Genomic DNA, 11,856 nt, shown 5'->3' with positions numbered 1-11,856 from the left:
TACATACTATGTCGGGCTTCCTTTGCATTGGTTCTACTGATTCTTTGTGCTACTAAGATAACTCCTCCCCTTTTGTGTCAAACCAATCGATCCCATCTCAAAGAGTTGGCTACTATCAGGTAAAGATAAGGGTAAAATTTTTGTATAAATTGCGTGTTCTGAAGTTGGTTTCTTAATACCAATTTTTCAGTATAAGAATACTTGATTACATAGTTGAAAAATGCCCCCTAAAGTTAGTGGTAAAGCAGCCAAGAAGGCCGGGAAGGCCCAGAAAAATATTGCCAAAGGCGACAAGAAGAAGAAGCGCAAGAGGAAGGAGAGCTATGCCATCTACATCTACAAAGTATTGAAGCAGGTCCATCCCGACACTGGCATCTCCTCCAAAGCCATGACCATCATGAACAGCTTTGTCAACGACATTTTCGAGCGCATTGCCGGAGAATCGTCTCGTCTCGCCCACTACAACAAGCGTTCTACCATCACGAGTCGAGAGATTCAGACGGCAGTTCGTCTGCTGTTGCCTGGTGAGTTGGCCAAGCACGCTGTGTCTGAAGGAACGAAGGCTGTGACCAAGTACACCAGCACCAAATAAATGGTCCCAACATTTCTTAAACAAACGGCCCTTTTCAGGGCCACCAGATGTTAAAGAAACAAAGAATCATATTGCACTAAATTTCCTATTTATTATGCGAATAGTTCAGCAGCATTCAGACAGAATCTTAGTCTAATTGTTTTTTCATGCACAGACTTATGGTCAGAACTAATAATGTCAATCATCGATAATTTAACCAAAGCTAGTTGAAAACACTTCCAGACCATAATTGTTCAATAAAAATAAACGTACGTGATAACTGTTTGAAATGTCAATATTCAACTATTCAGGCAAGATTAAGAAAACTCCGTATTAAATTAGAAGCTGTTGAGTTAGCTCTCATCTCATTTTACGTTTAACAGGTACATAGGTTAAAGAAAATTTGGTTATTTTACAATATGTTATTTTTTATCTTAACATGAAAACTGATAAAATATAAAAATCTACACTGCTAACAAAACATAAAACAAAATCTTAATCAACAGAAGTTTCTACGAAAAATACAAGATGATAAAGCTGCAACTCCTGAAGCAGTAAGTGGACGTGACATGATATTCTGTCGCTAATTAACGTGGTCAATTTCTTTAAAATTTTGGTGGCCCTGAAAAGGGCCGATAAGGACAAGTGTAAAACTTTTCAACAAACTCAAAATTAACCACCGAAGCCGTACAGGGTGCGGCCTTGACGTTTCAATGCGTAAACAACATCCATGGCCGTCACCGTCTTTCTCTTGGCGTGTTCGGTGTAAGTAACAGCGTCACGAATGACGTTTTCAAGAAAAACTTTAAGTACTCCGCGAGTTTCCTCGTAAATCAGACCAGAGATACGTTTAACACCACCACGACGGGCAAGACGACGAATAGCCGGCTTTGTGATACCCTGGATATTGTCTCGTAAAACTTTACGATGACGCTTAGCACCTCCTTTACCGAGGCCTTTGCCACCTTTACCGCGACCAGTCATTTTGATAACTTCAGAAAAATAGAAATCGGAATGAATGTAGAACTACGATCGGTCACCCGGATTTATACCCGAGTCTCCCTCCGCTCATTGGCTAAAATATCTAGGTAGGGGTAGAACTAACAAAGAACAGGTCTTTTCATTCCGGTTTTCATTGCCAGCCAATAGCTGGTAGCGACGTGGGTGTAGTCTTCAACGTCCGCAAGCAGGCAATAAAAACTGGTGTTCTGTTTGGCACTACCTTATTGAGATTTTACTCTGTTAAAATGGCTCGTACTAAGCAAACTGCTCGAAAATCTACAGGTGGCAAGGCTCCACGCAAACAGTTGGCAACCAAGGCGGCTCGTAAGAGTGCCCCAGCCACTGGTGGTGTTAAGAAGCCTCATCGTTATAGGCCCGGTACCGTTGCCCTTCGTGAGATTCGCCGTTACCAAAAGTCTACTGAACTACTGATCCGCAAGTTGCCATTCCAGCGTTTGGTTAGGGAAATTGCTCAAGATTTCAAGACCGACTTGCGTTTCCAGAGTTCGGCCGTCATGGCATTGCAGGAGGCTAGTGAGGCTTACTTGGTGGGTCTTTTCGAAGATACCAACTTGTGTGCCATCCACGCCAAGCGAGTTACCATCATGCCCAAGGACATCCAACTGGCCCGCCGTATTCGCGGTGAACGTGCTTAAGTGACCACCTACTTCGTCATACCAATCGGCCCTTTTCAGGGCCACAAAATAATATTGAAAAGTCTTTCTAAACTGGTTAACTTGCAAAATGACGTCCTTATTCTTGGCCATACCAATAATGCCAAAGAAGTGGTAAATTTAATGTTTATTTCCGACCCATTGAAAGACGTTCAAAATCAATTTTAATCTGGAATATATTGATTTAGGTACGGAACACAATTTCTTTGTCACTTTGAAGTGCAGGAAAAATAGAACAACCAAAACTTTACAGGGTACAGACTACATAGTTAGGTAAAATGCTATTGAAATAACATTTTCTGACTTCGAGGGTCCCGACGGTCTAGGAATTTTGAATGTTTGCAAAACATACACATATTATTCTATACATGCAAAAAACAGCTGCAAGACCTCACGGTACATGTTACAAAGACAACATTCCTGCTAAAAAGCGGCTCATATAAGGTTGATGCAAAAGATGAGGGTTGTTTTTAACCAATCTAAGCCACAAACAATTAAATTTTTAACTGAGAACGAAACCACGGAATAGCAGTGGCCATAGCATTTCAGTTCTTTCTTTAAGACATTGACTTTTCAATCCTGAAAAAAAAAATCCTCATCTCCCATCATGATGGCTCTTACATTTTATCAGCAATGATCTATAAGGATGCAACTCATTAGACACGTAAGTACTGATGTAACCGGAGCCAAAACAATCGCATCTGTGTGCTTCCCGCCGTGCAAGTGGTGGAAGTGCCTGACCGATTGTTCCTTTTCGACAGGGTGTAGTGTCAGGTGTCGGACAACGTGCGCCCAGATATCACGGAGACGGGATGGCTGGCTACGTGCAGAGCTCCTCGCACAGAGTGACCTTGATAACAATATAATGGAGCTGAACGAAGAACGGTTTCCGCCTAGAGAAAAACGAGTATGATGATCACGTGCAAAGCTTACGCCAGACTCTTCCCGTTTAGTGCCTGGACAAGCAATAAAGAAAACATGCTTCGTTTCAGAAGGAGGCGCGTCTTTTTTCCACAAGGAGACTACAATATAAAAGTCGTGATCGGTCGGACAGCAAGGCAATTCTTTGTCAGCAATCGTTCAAGTCAAACCGACGATGGAAGGGCTTGCAGCAACCACTAAAACGAGTTTGTGTGACGGAGCAATGAAATCTATTTGTGCAAAATTTCATTTTTGGTCGATCGTAGAACGGAAGAAGGCGGCCAACGAGGCCGATAATCTTGACAAGAAAGAGTCAAATGGAATTGATGTCATTTCTGACTCTGCGGACAGCACAGCAGCCGAAATCAAGTCAAATCCTCCACTGGCATACCCCAATTGCGATTTGAATATTTGGTTGAGGACCTGTCACACGGAAATTATCACACCACTCGAAGGCATCTCCACCGGAGCTATTCCTACTTGGATCAGTGGTAACTCGTCTAGCTTTTAAACATTATGCAGTTGTACTACTCTAGTTTAATGGATACCTTTGCAGGCAGTTTATACAGAAATGGACCTGGAAAACAGAGTTATGGACATCAAACAGTCAATCACCTTTTTGACGCTGCTGGTCTATTGCATCTGTACGTACGCGTAATTAATTAAATCTTCAAAGTTTCTTGAAATACGTTGTTGTGCATTTAAAGGTTTAAAGTCCGCAATGGACGCGTAACCTATCAGACACGTTATGTGAACTCTACGTCTTACGTACAAAATACCGCTGCACAGAAGTTGTTAGTCCCCGAATTTACGACACCTGCAGCTCCCGATCCCTGTAAAACCATATTCCACAGGTAGAGTTAGCTGTTACACTCAACTTCAATCTCTACTACATCTTTATCTGTATCCATCGAAATCAACAGGATTAGCTCACTATTCGTTTTGGATCAAGTGGTTTCGGATAATGCAATGATTAGTGTTTATCCATTGGGGAACGAACTATACGCTTTCGCTGAAACGCCTTTTATTCACCGAATTGACCCTATAACTCTTGAGACTACAGGACGTGTTAGTTGTTGAAAATATTCATTTACGACCAATAGGTTAACGGTAACGCAAAAATCTTCTCCGTGTCATTTGATACAGGAAAACCTTCACGACAGGATGAAAGTCATCAATCAATCGTCCCATCCGCATTTTACGCAGAAAGGAGAAGCTTTCCAGCTGGGCCAGAAAATTGGATCCAAAGGGCCTAGCTATGCCATCATCCATTACCCACCAAATGCAGACAACGAGAAAGCGATATTGAATACAGTCGAAAGAGCACGCATCATTGCAACTGTTCCGTGCCGTTCGATCAAAGAGCCAAGTTACATGCATAGTTTCTCCATCACGAGTTCCTACTTTGTTTTGATCGAGCAACCGTTGACCGTCTCCTTTAAGACGATTTTTGGTAGTTTGTTGAAAGGAAAACCTATCGTTCACGCACTGAAATGGCGACCCGAGAAGGTACAGAATGGCATTTGCATACGTTTGAAATGAACAAATAATTTTTTCAGTTAATTGCCTACACGTCCTATAGAAAACGAGAATTCGCCTAATATCTCGCACAACTGGAATGGAAGTACAGACCCAGTACGTGACGGAAGCTTTTTTCTTTTTACATACAGTAAATGCCTTCGAAGCTGACAATCACCTGATTATCGACATTTGCTGTTATGCAAACGGCGAAATGTTGGATTGTATGTACATCGAAGCCTTAAAGGTAAGTTTTAAGTACTTTAAATGGTCACCGCTTCATTACTATTTATCGCCGAGAAAACTCAAGTCTATCACACAGTACATTTCAAAATAGAATGCTCAAAGCGACCCAAACTACGCTTCTATGTTCAGAGGCAGACCAAAAAGGTTTGTTCTGCCGCTAAGCCCAAAACGTGGAATCAAAGGAAATTTGAACACATACGCTGATTCATTGTCGGAAGCTCACTGGATCAATGGCAGTTCGTCAGTGTACGTTCAATCAGACGAACTTTGTTCCATGGGATGCGAAACACCCACCATCAACTACAATGTTTACAATGGTATTGTTCAATTGGAAAGCTTTCCCTAATGCGCAAATTATAACAATTTTCTTGAATAGGAAAACCATATCGTTACTTTTACGCTATTTCATCCGACGTCGATGCAGATAATCCAGGCACTGTAAGTTAATTTTCCATATTCTCAATTTCGTATTTTTTGCTTCACTAATCTCCTTGATTCACTCACTAATACAGCTGATCAAAGTTGATACCATTGAGAAGAAATGTCGGACTTGGGGTGAGTTACTAACACAAAGTTGCAATTCATTTTTTATTAATTTAACGGTAATTTCAATTAGCTGAACCTAACGTTTACGCTTCGGAGCCCATATTTATCCCACATCCTGAGGCTAAGGTAAAATTGAATAAATGGCCTACGATTGCGTTTCCCTTAACCCTTCCATGATACTAACAGGCGGAGGACGATGGAGTTCTTTTGTCGTCACTGATATGGGGCGGGAATAACGAAAAGCGAACAGGTCTTCTAGTGCTCGACGCAGCTACGTTCACAGAAATGGGTCGAACAGAATTTCATACTCCCAGTCCTGTCCCGAAATGTCTTCATGGTTATTTCGCAGCCACAAAATGACCCTAGATTTCCATCGTCTTTGACAGCTATTTTGATCCAGATGGCTATGCTCTTTATACTTTAGTTTAATTCTGATGTCGACATCCTTTATTACGATTCTTTTAAGCATGCTTCTTTCAATTTTAGTATAATTACATTGCCAGAGCACGATAGTTCGTGTACGACGTTTCTTTACATTTCAATAAACCGAGTTCAGCGTTGAACAAAAAACAAGCATTTACTGAACTAACCTAATCGGAGGAAATTCTTGATAAGTATAGGGCACTACTCGTTACTGACATCAAAAGATTTAGAAAACAATCTGTGGACTTAAAGTGTGCACTTTATAGCAAATGAAAGCTGTGGCGGCAAACGACAACGATTCGCTGCCATTCGCAATCATCCGGACATGAGGCAATGAGTATAAAAAAGGATTTCCGAATAAAAAGTAAAACGCACAAGGCGAAATGTTCAGCATATGATTTTAAAAAAGAAATGGATAGAAGAAAAAGATAAAGTAATGGAAACGGCAAAGCAAAATTAAAAACTAAATATGTGGTGACACCAAATAGTAAAATGGCGTTTATGGGCATTTACGTTCGTGGTGGGATTATCCTGAATATGTTAGCCCAACAATAATCTGACTGCCAGCTGAGCTTAGAATGGTGTCACTGACGAAACATCGGGAATTCAACAAACAGCTTCAACAGTGATTTCGAGATCGAGTATGTTGTAGGTGGGCCTACCTTATTGATGTTTCTCTTTATCGCCGGAAATGCTGCTCGCACACGTGACATCGGAGGCCTCATTCAAGTATTTTATTCAAAGAAGTTATGCTTGAAAGCTGCAACATGCGACAGACACCAATCGGGAAGGTACTAGAAGAAAAAAATATCTTATTAGCACCAAGGTAAAATTTAACAAAATGTGACATTATAATACTTGCCTAAACAGAGGGCATTAAAAGTACTTCATCAAATCATTATCTAATGTTGTTTTTCAGTTTCTTAATGTCGCAAGGAACTGGTAGTAATTTCTGAAGTTTGTTGACAAATATTCTTGCTCCAGTCAATTTTTATAGCATCCTGAGTTGCATGACCATGAGCATTAGCTAATCAATGATTGCAATCATTTCCAATGCTTATGGGTTTATTACAATAGGTTACTGATTAGTAATGTCATTCCACGGGGGTGTAAAATTCACCAACTGATTTAAGATGCTACCATAACACCTGTTGATACGCAACAAGGAAACTATTGTTAGTGCCTTACAATAAAAATCTAGCCAGCAGTGCATCACTTTTAGGTTTATCCAGCAACAAACTGCAGCTCTTCTTCAGCGATGCTATACTTTTCTGGCCTGAAACAGCAGATTTCAACAAGAGCCATTTACTTGTTCAAGTGGAAGAAGGATGTTCAACAATGCTGGAAATTCAAAATAATGCTTCAATAAAATTTTCTGGTAAAAGAAATGCAGTAGCTTAATTATTTGTCGGTAGTAACCTTAATTCTTTTTTTAAATGGTACTTAGGCTCGTCTTGGAACCGAAGGGAATAATGTTCGCTCGCTAATTCTGTTGACATTCGACTCATTTATATTGTGTGATTCCCTATGTGTGTGTGCGTGTATGTGTTTTCTTTTACGACTTCTGGCTCCGGCATTGCCGTGCCACTTGAAGTTGGTCTCGTGGAGCGAGGCCCATCCGCACCGGCTGATGACGCTCGACCGCCTCGACGTTTAGGGCCGGATACCGGAGGTAGCCAATATCTCCGAAAATAGGGATCCCATAACAAAACGAATAGGATTTTTGTGATCCTTGTCAAATTTGGGGTTGGAATGACGTGTTTTTAGCCAAAAGTCGGATTTGACCAAAATCGTGATTTTCAAAAATTTGCGATTTTTTACTACTTTCCGGTATTTTGAGCTGATACATGGAGTCGACCCCAAATTTGACGAGGATCACGAAAATGTGAATCTTTTTTTCTGACAGACTAACAAATAAGGAGTTATTCGGCCTTTAAAAATCGGAAGTAAAACCGGAAGTTGAAATTCCGGAAATCTAAAAATGAGCTTTGTTCTACTTTAAATGGTCAACTAGATTTTGATAGTTGTAAAAGTAATCTATTGTTAATAAAAGTTATACTGTGTTTTAAAAGTTCTAAAAGTACAATTTCAGTTCTGACACCTAAATAGACTTGAATCCAAAAATCATACATTTAACACGATTAAACCCGTTACTTACTAGGTATTTAGTGAAAACCTGCAACCGAAATATGACAGTACTTGTCAAAACAATGTTTTGGGTTCTACTAGTATATCTGGCTAAATGCAGCTAGACTGCGCAAGGCTCTTTCGATGTTTCGTCTGCTCACCAACTGCCGCGCATGCGTGAATGAAAATGCCATGATAAACTACAGTTTTATACTTTTATAACCCTCCACTTTTCCTAGTATTGGTATTCTTCATGGTTTAACTAACAAGTATCATTAATCAATCCCCCTGAAAAGTGAAGAATACCTCTGGGTTTTAAGCATAAAGGTTGGATGACTGCTAAACGCCACCTGCCAGTTCCAAGCACAGATTCATTGGGCAAAGCAAACGAAAGAGTCCATTCTCAAGACCGTCATCTGACGCTTCAATATGCAGAAATTTTCCGCTTACCAAATACTTCAGAGCTGTTCTTCACTTTTAGAAGCCTACGTACCCTTTCCTACAGTCTTTATGGTACCACTCTGAATAGATCTTAACAATTTGCGACCACGCATCTCACAAAACGCCAATAAGGCTAGAACGATGCCGAGTATGAACTATGAAGCAATAAGATCACGAAAATTATTTTTATCTGTAAGTTCCGAGCCAGAAACTGATTTTGAATCCAAATTTTGTCCAATTGTTGTTCTACATACAAGGCCGAGCCCTAAGTTAAATTAAATTGAATGTTTTCTTTTTATTTCAAGCAATCACTCAGAAACGAAGACCACTATGACAAGGAAACAAGTTACAGTGGGTTACTTTTACTTTCTAATACACCTGACGTGTATTGTCTAGTAATGAAACAAAGAAATAAAATGTAAGAAAGTAAAAAGCAAAATAAATGATAAAATAAAATTTAAAAAAACCTTAAAGGTAAGTACCATCGACTCTCCAAAAACAATTCACCCCAGCAAAATGGATTTTCTAGGAATTTCGAGTTCCCAACATCTTAACTTTTGCCCGTTTCGCGCATAACTGGTATTTTAACATTCCCCTGCTCCGCCTTTTGAGTCACCTGCGGAGTGGACTGTGAAGTTTGTTGCGGCGGCAACTGCTTCACTTCAATCTCACGCTCCTTCCCCTAACGAGATTGTTACGAATTAAAATAACAAATTAATAGCAGCTTCTAAATATTTACTAACCGCTTCGATGGCTTTCTTTTGAGCAGAGACGACTAGTGTACCATTATCCGACAAAGTGGCGTTTAAGTTGTCAAAGTCGACATTCGATGGGAGGCGATATCGGCGCCTAATATGACGATAAATACGGCCATGGTCATCAGGCTTTTCTTCGTGTTCCGCACAGATCATCAGATTTCTGTCCAACAGCTTCACATCGATCTCATTTGACTTGAAATCTCCAAGGTTTAGAGTCACCTAATAAAACCATTTGGAGCAAAAATTACTGCGTGTGTGTAACGCAAAACATCCAACAAATACACACCTGATATTTATCCTTGTCGCTAACGACTTCTCTAGCCTGTTGGGAAGGCCTCGTCGTGAGGGCGGGAGTGTTGAACAAATCTCTCGGCCAGAACGAAGAAAACGGCGATTCCACCCAACGTGACAGTGGATCTTGTTGAAGAAGTGACCACGTATCCCGAGGGTAAGGTGTAGAATAATATTCGGAGAAAGGATCGTAACTCAAGAGAGCCATGATTACTACTACAAGAGGGAAATGTTACTTTACTAAAGACTGCGGATTCGATCTGACGATCTTCTTGACTGAGCCTCAGATGGTTTTCAAGGGGTCTTATAGCCGATCCAGAACAATACCCAAGGGGATGGAACATCGAAACAAGTGAAACGTCGAAATTTCCAGAAAAAACAAAATTCGTTAATCAAACGTTAATTGCTAATCCAGGCTAACTTAGGCGGTTTTTTAGAAAGGGCATCTGCAGTACAACGGTATTCACATGGGAGTCGAACATTTTTCTTGGCAGAGTGATCCCCTTATGTTAGGCCCGTGATTTATGTGATAACGAAGAGATAGAAGGCTTCGATACTAATATTAAAATGTGTTTGATCAAGCTCTGAATAACTCTAGCAACTTCTTGAATTATTGCTGTAGTAAAGAGCGTTGGGGAGCTACAACTTATTTGGGGTGGGAAAAGAAGGTGATAATTAAGTCCTCCAATTCACTGGAACGTTTTCAAAGCTTTCCAGGAAAACATTCGTTGGAACGCTCTCATTTCCGCAACCATGGTTGGATGGTTGAACGTATAAATAAGCCATGGCTATGCTCGACTGTCAGTGAGTTGTTTGGTACTAGTGCTGGTTGATCCTTTGTCTCCTTTTTCTGTAAAAGTTCACTCCAGCTCTTAGCTAAACGGTAAAGTTTGATGATTCGTTGTCGAATTATGTGCTATCATTTTCCGACACTGTGTCAAGTAATGACATTTTCTTTAATATTTTCCCCGTGTTTAGGATTAGAGAGATATGTCGCTCTTACCTTTTACCGACTTCGACACGATGGACCCGTTCCAATCGCTTCAAACGTTCGATCCGTTCTTCAACAGACAAAATATTGTTCCACGGTCGATGAGACAAACGTTCCGTCGCATGGATCGGGAACTTGGAAGATTGCTGTCTAGTGTCAAAGAAGACGACAAATCATTTCAGGTAATGCAGTTGATTTTTAAATGAATTTTTGTTTTGTTACTGACCTGTGTCTCATGTAGGTTATGGTTGACGTATCTCATTTCGATCCCAGTGAAATATCTGTTAAGACAACTGATAATAATATCGTCGTTCATGGTAAGTTTGTCTACTTGGCACTTGGGAGTTGTGAAAAATTTCGTCGCATTACTGCTTAATTCTTATTATTTCTTCGTTTTACGTCCGTTTTACGTAGCCAAGCATGAAGAACGCAACGACCAATACGGCACTGTATCGCGAGAGTATGTTTCTTACAGTGTCACGTTATTGAATCGAAATAAAATTCACTTACGATTACAGATTCCGCCGCCGAGTCTCCATTCCTCAAGGAGTTAATGCCGAGTCTGTAACCTCCACTATGTCTCCCGACGGAATTTTGACCATCATGGCACCGAAAATGATGCTGGAAGGTAAAATCTTGTGTAGTAGTCCATATAACTCTTAAAATATAGGAATGGCGCTACTTTCGATGTTGTTATTGCAGGGTCCAATGAACGTGTTATTCCGATTACGATGACCAGCACTGCTGGATCGACCAATCCATCAACACCGATCTCTCAAAGGACTTAAAATCCCAACTAAACTGCAGTCAATCCATTCACGAAGAACGATATTATGGGTGTATAAAACAAGTCTCGTTCCTATGTTTTTCTTCTTCTGCTTCCCCTTCCGTTTGATTGTCCATTTTCTTTTTTCCTTACCTTTCCCTCTGATTCTTTTGTCTTTCGCTTTCAGCTTCAACTTTCATTTTTTTGCGTCGATGCTGGTATATACCATCAACTAAACGGACCTTGAAATACACAATTACCTTAAACGACAGGAAATTGTACGGAATTATCTTAGAAACGACAAAGATCATACATAAATTACCTTGACGACGAGATGTTTGAAATCCGTTCTCGTACCTGTTTTCACTTTTCCTAAAATGGTGAGATCTGCGTGAAACATAAAACTACCGTCAAGCACAGCGGCAATCCATTCGACCTACTGTTTGTCTGTAGACTTTGGTGGGGCAGCCTGTAGCAGAACTTCGTTATTTGACACCCACAGGACAAACTAAATAATTTGGTTTTGGGCTTGAATTTTGGATGGGTGGGGTAAGTAGATTAAAGGAAGAATCATTCTTGTA

The 11,856-nt window shown here is 40.4% G+C and overlaps 6 protein-coding genes and 1 long non-coding RNA gene across 8 annotated transcripts; 4 read left to right on the top strand and 3 right to left on the bottom strand.

Annotated features, from left to right (window-relative positions):
• The first annotated feature begins 195 nt into the window (after nucleotides 1-195).
• LOC116920168 (histone H2B.3) lies at nucleotides 196-954 on the top strand. The gene has a single exon (XM_032926263.2). The coding sequence runs from the start codon at nucleotides 221-223 to the stop codon at nucleotides 590-592; it is 372 nt and encodes a 123-aa protein (XP_032782154.1). The 5' UTR covers nucleotides 196-220; the 3' UTR covers nucleotides 593-954.
• A 233-nt stretch (nucleotides 955-1,187) lies between these two features.
• On the bottom strand, nucleotides 1,188-1,593 carry LOC116920171 (histone H4). Its single transcript, XM_032926266.2, has one exon. It carries the CDS (start codon nucleotides 1,553-1,555, stop codon nucleotides 1,244-1,246), a length of 312 nt encoding a protein of 103 aa, XP_032782157.1. The 5' UTR covers nucleotides 1,556-1,593; the 3' UTR covers nucleotides 1,188-1,243.
• Nucleotides 1,594-1,818: 225 nt separating this feature from the next.
• On the top strand, nucleotides 1,819-2,581 carry LOC116920166 (histone H3). Its single transcript, XM_032926260.2, has one exon. It carries the CDS (start codon nucleotides 1,819-1,821, stop codon nucleotides 2,227-2,229), a length of 411 nt encoding a protein of 136 aa, XP_032782151.1. The 3' UTR covers nucleotides 2,230-2,581.
• A 588-nt stretch (nucleotides 2,582-3,169) lies between these two features.
• Nucleotides 3,170-6,051, top strand: LOC116920149 (carotenoid isomerooxygenase). Of its 2 annotated transcripts, XM_032926238.2 has the most exons (12): nucleotides 3,170-3,374; nucleotides 3,435-3,659; nucleotides 3,725-3,812; nucleotides 3,876-4,022; nucleotides 4,092-4,236; nucleotides 4,315-4,677; nucleotides 4,751-4,933; nucleotides 5,024-5,249; nucleotides 5,309-5,370; nucleotides 5,445-5,487; nucleotides 5,549-5,604; nucleotides 5,665-6,051. In XM_032926238.2, the coding sequence occupies exons 1-12, from the start codon at nucleotides 3,344-3,346 to the stop codon at nucleotides 5,836-5,838; spliced, it is 1,743 nt and encodes a 580-aa protein (XP_032782129.2). In that variant the 5' UTR covers nucleotides 3,170-3,343; the 3' UTR covers nucleotides 5,839-6,051. The 2 variants fall into 2 exon arrangements, with proteins under 2 accessions (XP_032782129.2, XP_032782127.2); XM_032926236.2 differs by having other exon boundaries at nucleotides 3,170-3,659.
• Nucleotides 6,052-6,765: 714 nt separating this feature from the next.
• On the bottom strand, nucleotides 6,766-8,193 carry LOC116920178. Its single transcript, XR_004392259.2, has 3 exons — nucleotides 8,060-8,193; nucleotides 7,118-7,242; nucleotides 6,766-7,049 (listed from the first exon to the last, which is right to left on the bottom strand). It is a non-coding gene; the product is annotated as an uncharacterized LOC116920178 (long non-coding RNA).
• Nucleotides 8,194-8,744: 551 nt separating this feature from the next.
• LOC116920141 (alpha-crystallin A chain) lies at nucleotides 8,745-9,954 on the bottom strand. The gene is made up of 3 exons (XM_032926218.2): nucleotides 9,514-9,954; nucleotides 9,213-9,446; nucleotides 8,745-9,151 (listed from the first exon to the last, which is right to left on the bottom strand). Exons 1-3 carry the CDS (start codon nucleotides 9,724-9,726, stop codon nucleotides 9,020-9,022), a joined length of 579 nt encoding a protein of 192 aa, XP_032782109.2. The 5' UTR covers nucleotides 9,727-9,954; the 3' UTR covers nucleotides 8,745-9,019.
• A 313-nt stretch (nucleotides 9,955-10,267) lies between these two features.
• Nucleotides 10,268-11,546, top strand: LOC116920140 (alpha-crystallin A chain). Its single transcript, XM_032926217.2, has 6 exons — nucleotides 10,268-10,401; nucleotides 10,503-10,691; nucleotides 10,751-10,826; nucleotides 10,924-10,969; nucleotides 11,028-11,137; nucleotides 11,212-11,546. The coding sequence occupies exons 2-6, from the start codon at nucleotides 10,509-10,511 to the stop codon at nucleotides 11,295-11,297; spliced, it is 501 nt and encodes a 166-aa protein (XP_032782108.2). The 5' UTR covers nucleotides 10,268-10,401; nucleotides 10,503-10,508; the 3' UTR covers nucleotides 11,298-11,546.
• Nucleotides 11,547-11,856: the final 310 nt, after the last annotated feature.

This window comes from Daphnia magna, linkage group LG4 (assembly GCF_020631705.1).
Source record: "Daphnia magna isolate NIES linkage group LG4, ASM2063170v1.1, whole genome shotgun sequence".
In the NCBI taxonomy this organism is placed as follows: domain Eukaryota; kingdom Metazoa; phylum Arthropoda; class Branchiopoda; order Diplostraca; family Daphniidae; genus Daphnia; species Daphnia magna.
Note: the sequence above shows the minus strand (reverse complement) of the source record. Positions and strands in the feature narration are given on the sequence as shown.

Coding starts and splice junctions, on each gene's coding strand:
- LOC116920141 (XM_032926218.2), bottom strand. CDS start 9,726: ATGGCTCTCTTGAGTTACGATCCTTTCTCCGAATATTATTCTACACCT. Junction 9,447..9,513: donor GCGACAAGGATAAATATCAG/GTGTGTATTTGT, acceptor TGGTTTTATTAG/GTGACTCTAAACCTTGGAGA. Junction 9,152..9,212: donor AAAAGAAAGCCATCGAAGCG/GTTAGTAAATAT, acceptor CAATCTCGTTAG/GGGAAGGAGCGTGAGATTGA.
- LOC116920166 (XM_032926260.2), top strand. CDS start 1,819: ATGGCTCGTACTAAGCAAACTGCTCGAAAATCTACAGGTGGCAAGGCT.
- LOC116920149 (XM_032926236.2), top strand. CDS start 3,344: ATGGAAGGGCTTGCAGCAACCACTAAAACGAGTTTGTGTGACGGAGCA. Junction 4,237..4,314: donor CTCTTGAGACTACAGGACGT/GTTAGTTGTTGA, acceptor CATTTGATACAG/GAAAACCTTCACGACAGGAT. Junction 4,678..4,750: donor TGAAATGGCGACCCGAGAAG/GTACAGAATGGC, acceptor CACGTCCTATAG/AAAACGAGAATTCGCCTAAT.
- LOC116920171 (XM_032926266.2), bottom strand. CDS start 1,555: ATGACTGGTCGCGGTAAAGGTGGCAAAGGCCTCGGTAAAGGAGGTGCT.
- LOC116920168 (XM_032926263.2), top strand. CDS start 221: ATGCCCCCTAAAGTTAGTGGTAAAGCAGCCAAGAAGGCCGGGAAGGCC.
- LOC116920140 (XM_032926217.2), top strand. CDS start 10,509: ATGTCGCTCTTACCTTTTACCGACTTCGACACGATGGACCCGTTCCAA. Junction 10,692..10,750: donor AAGACGACAAATCATTTCAG/GTAATGCAGTTG, acceptor TGTCTCATGTAG/GTTATGGTTGACGTATCTCA. Junction 11,138..11,211: donor ACCGAAAATGATGCTGGAAG/GTAAAATCTTGT, acceptor TTGTTATTGCAG/GGTCCAATGAACGTGTTATT.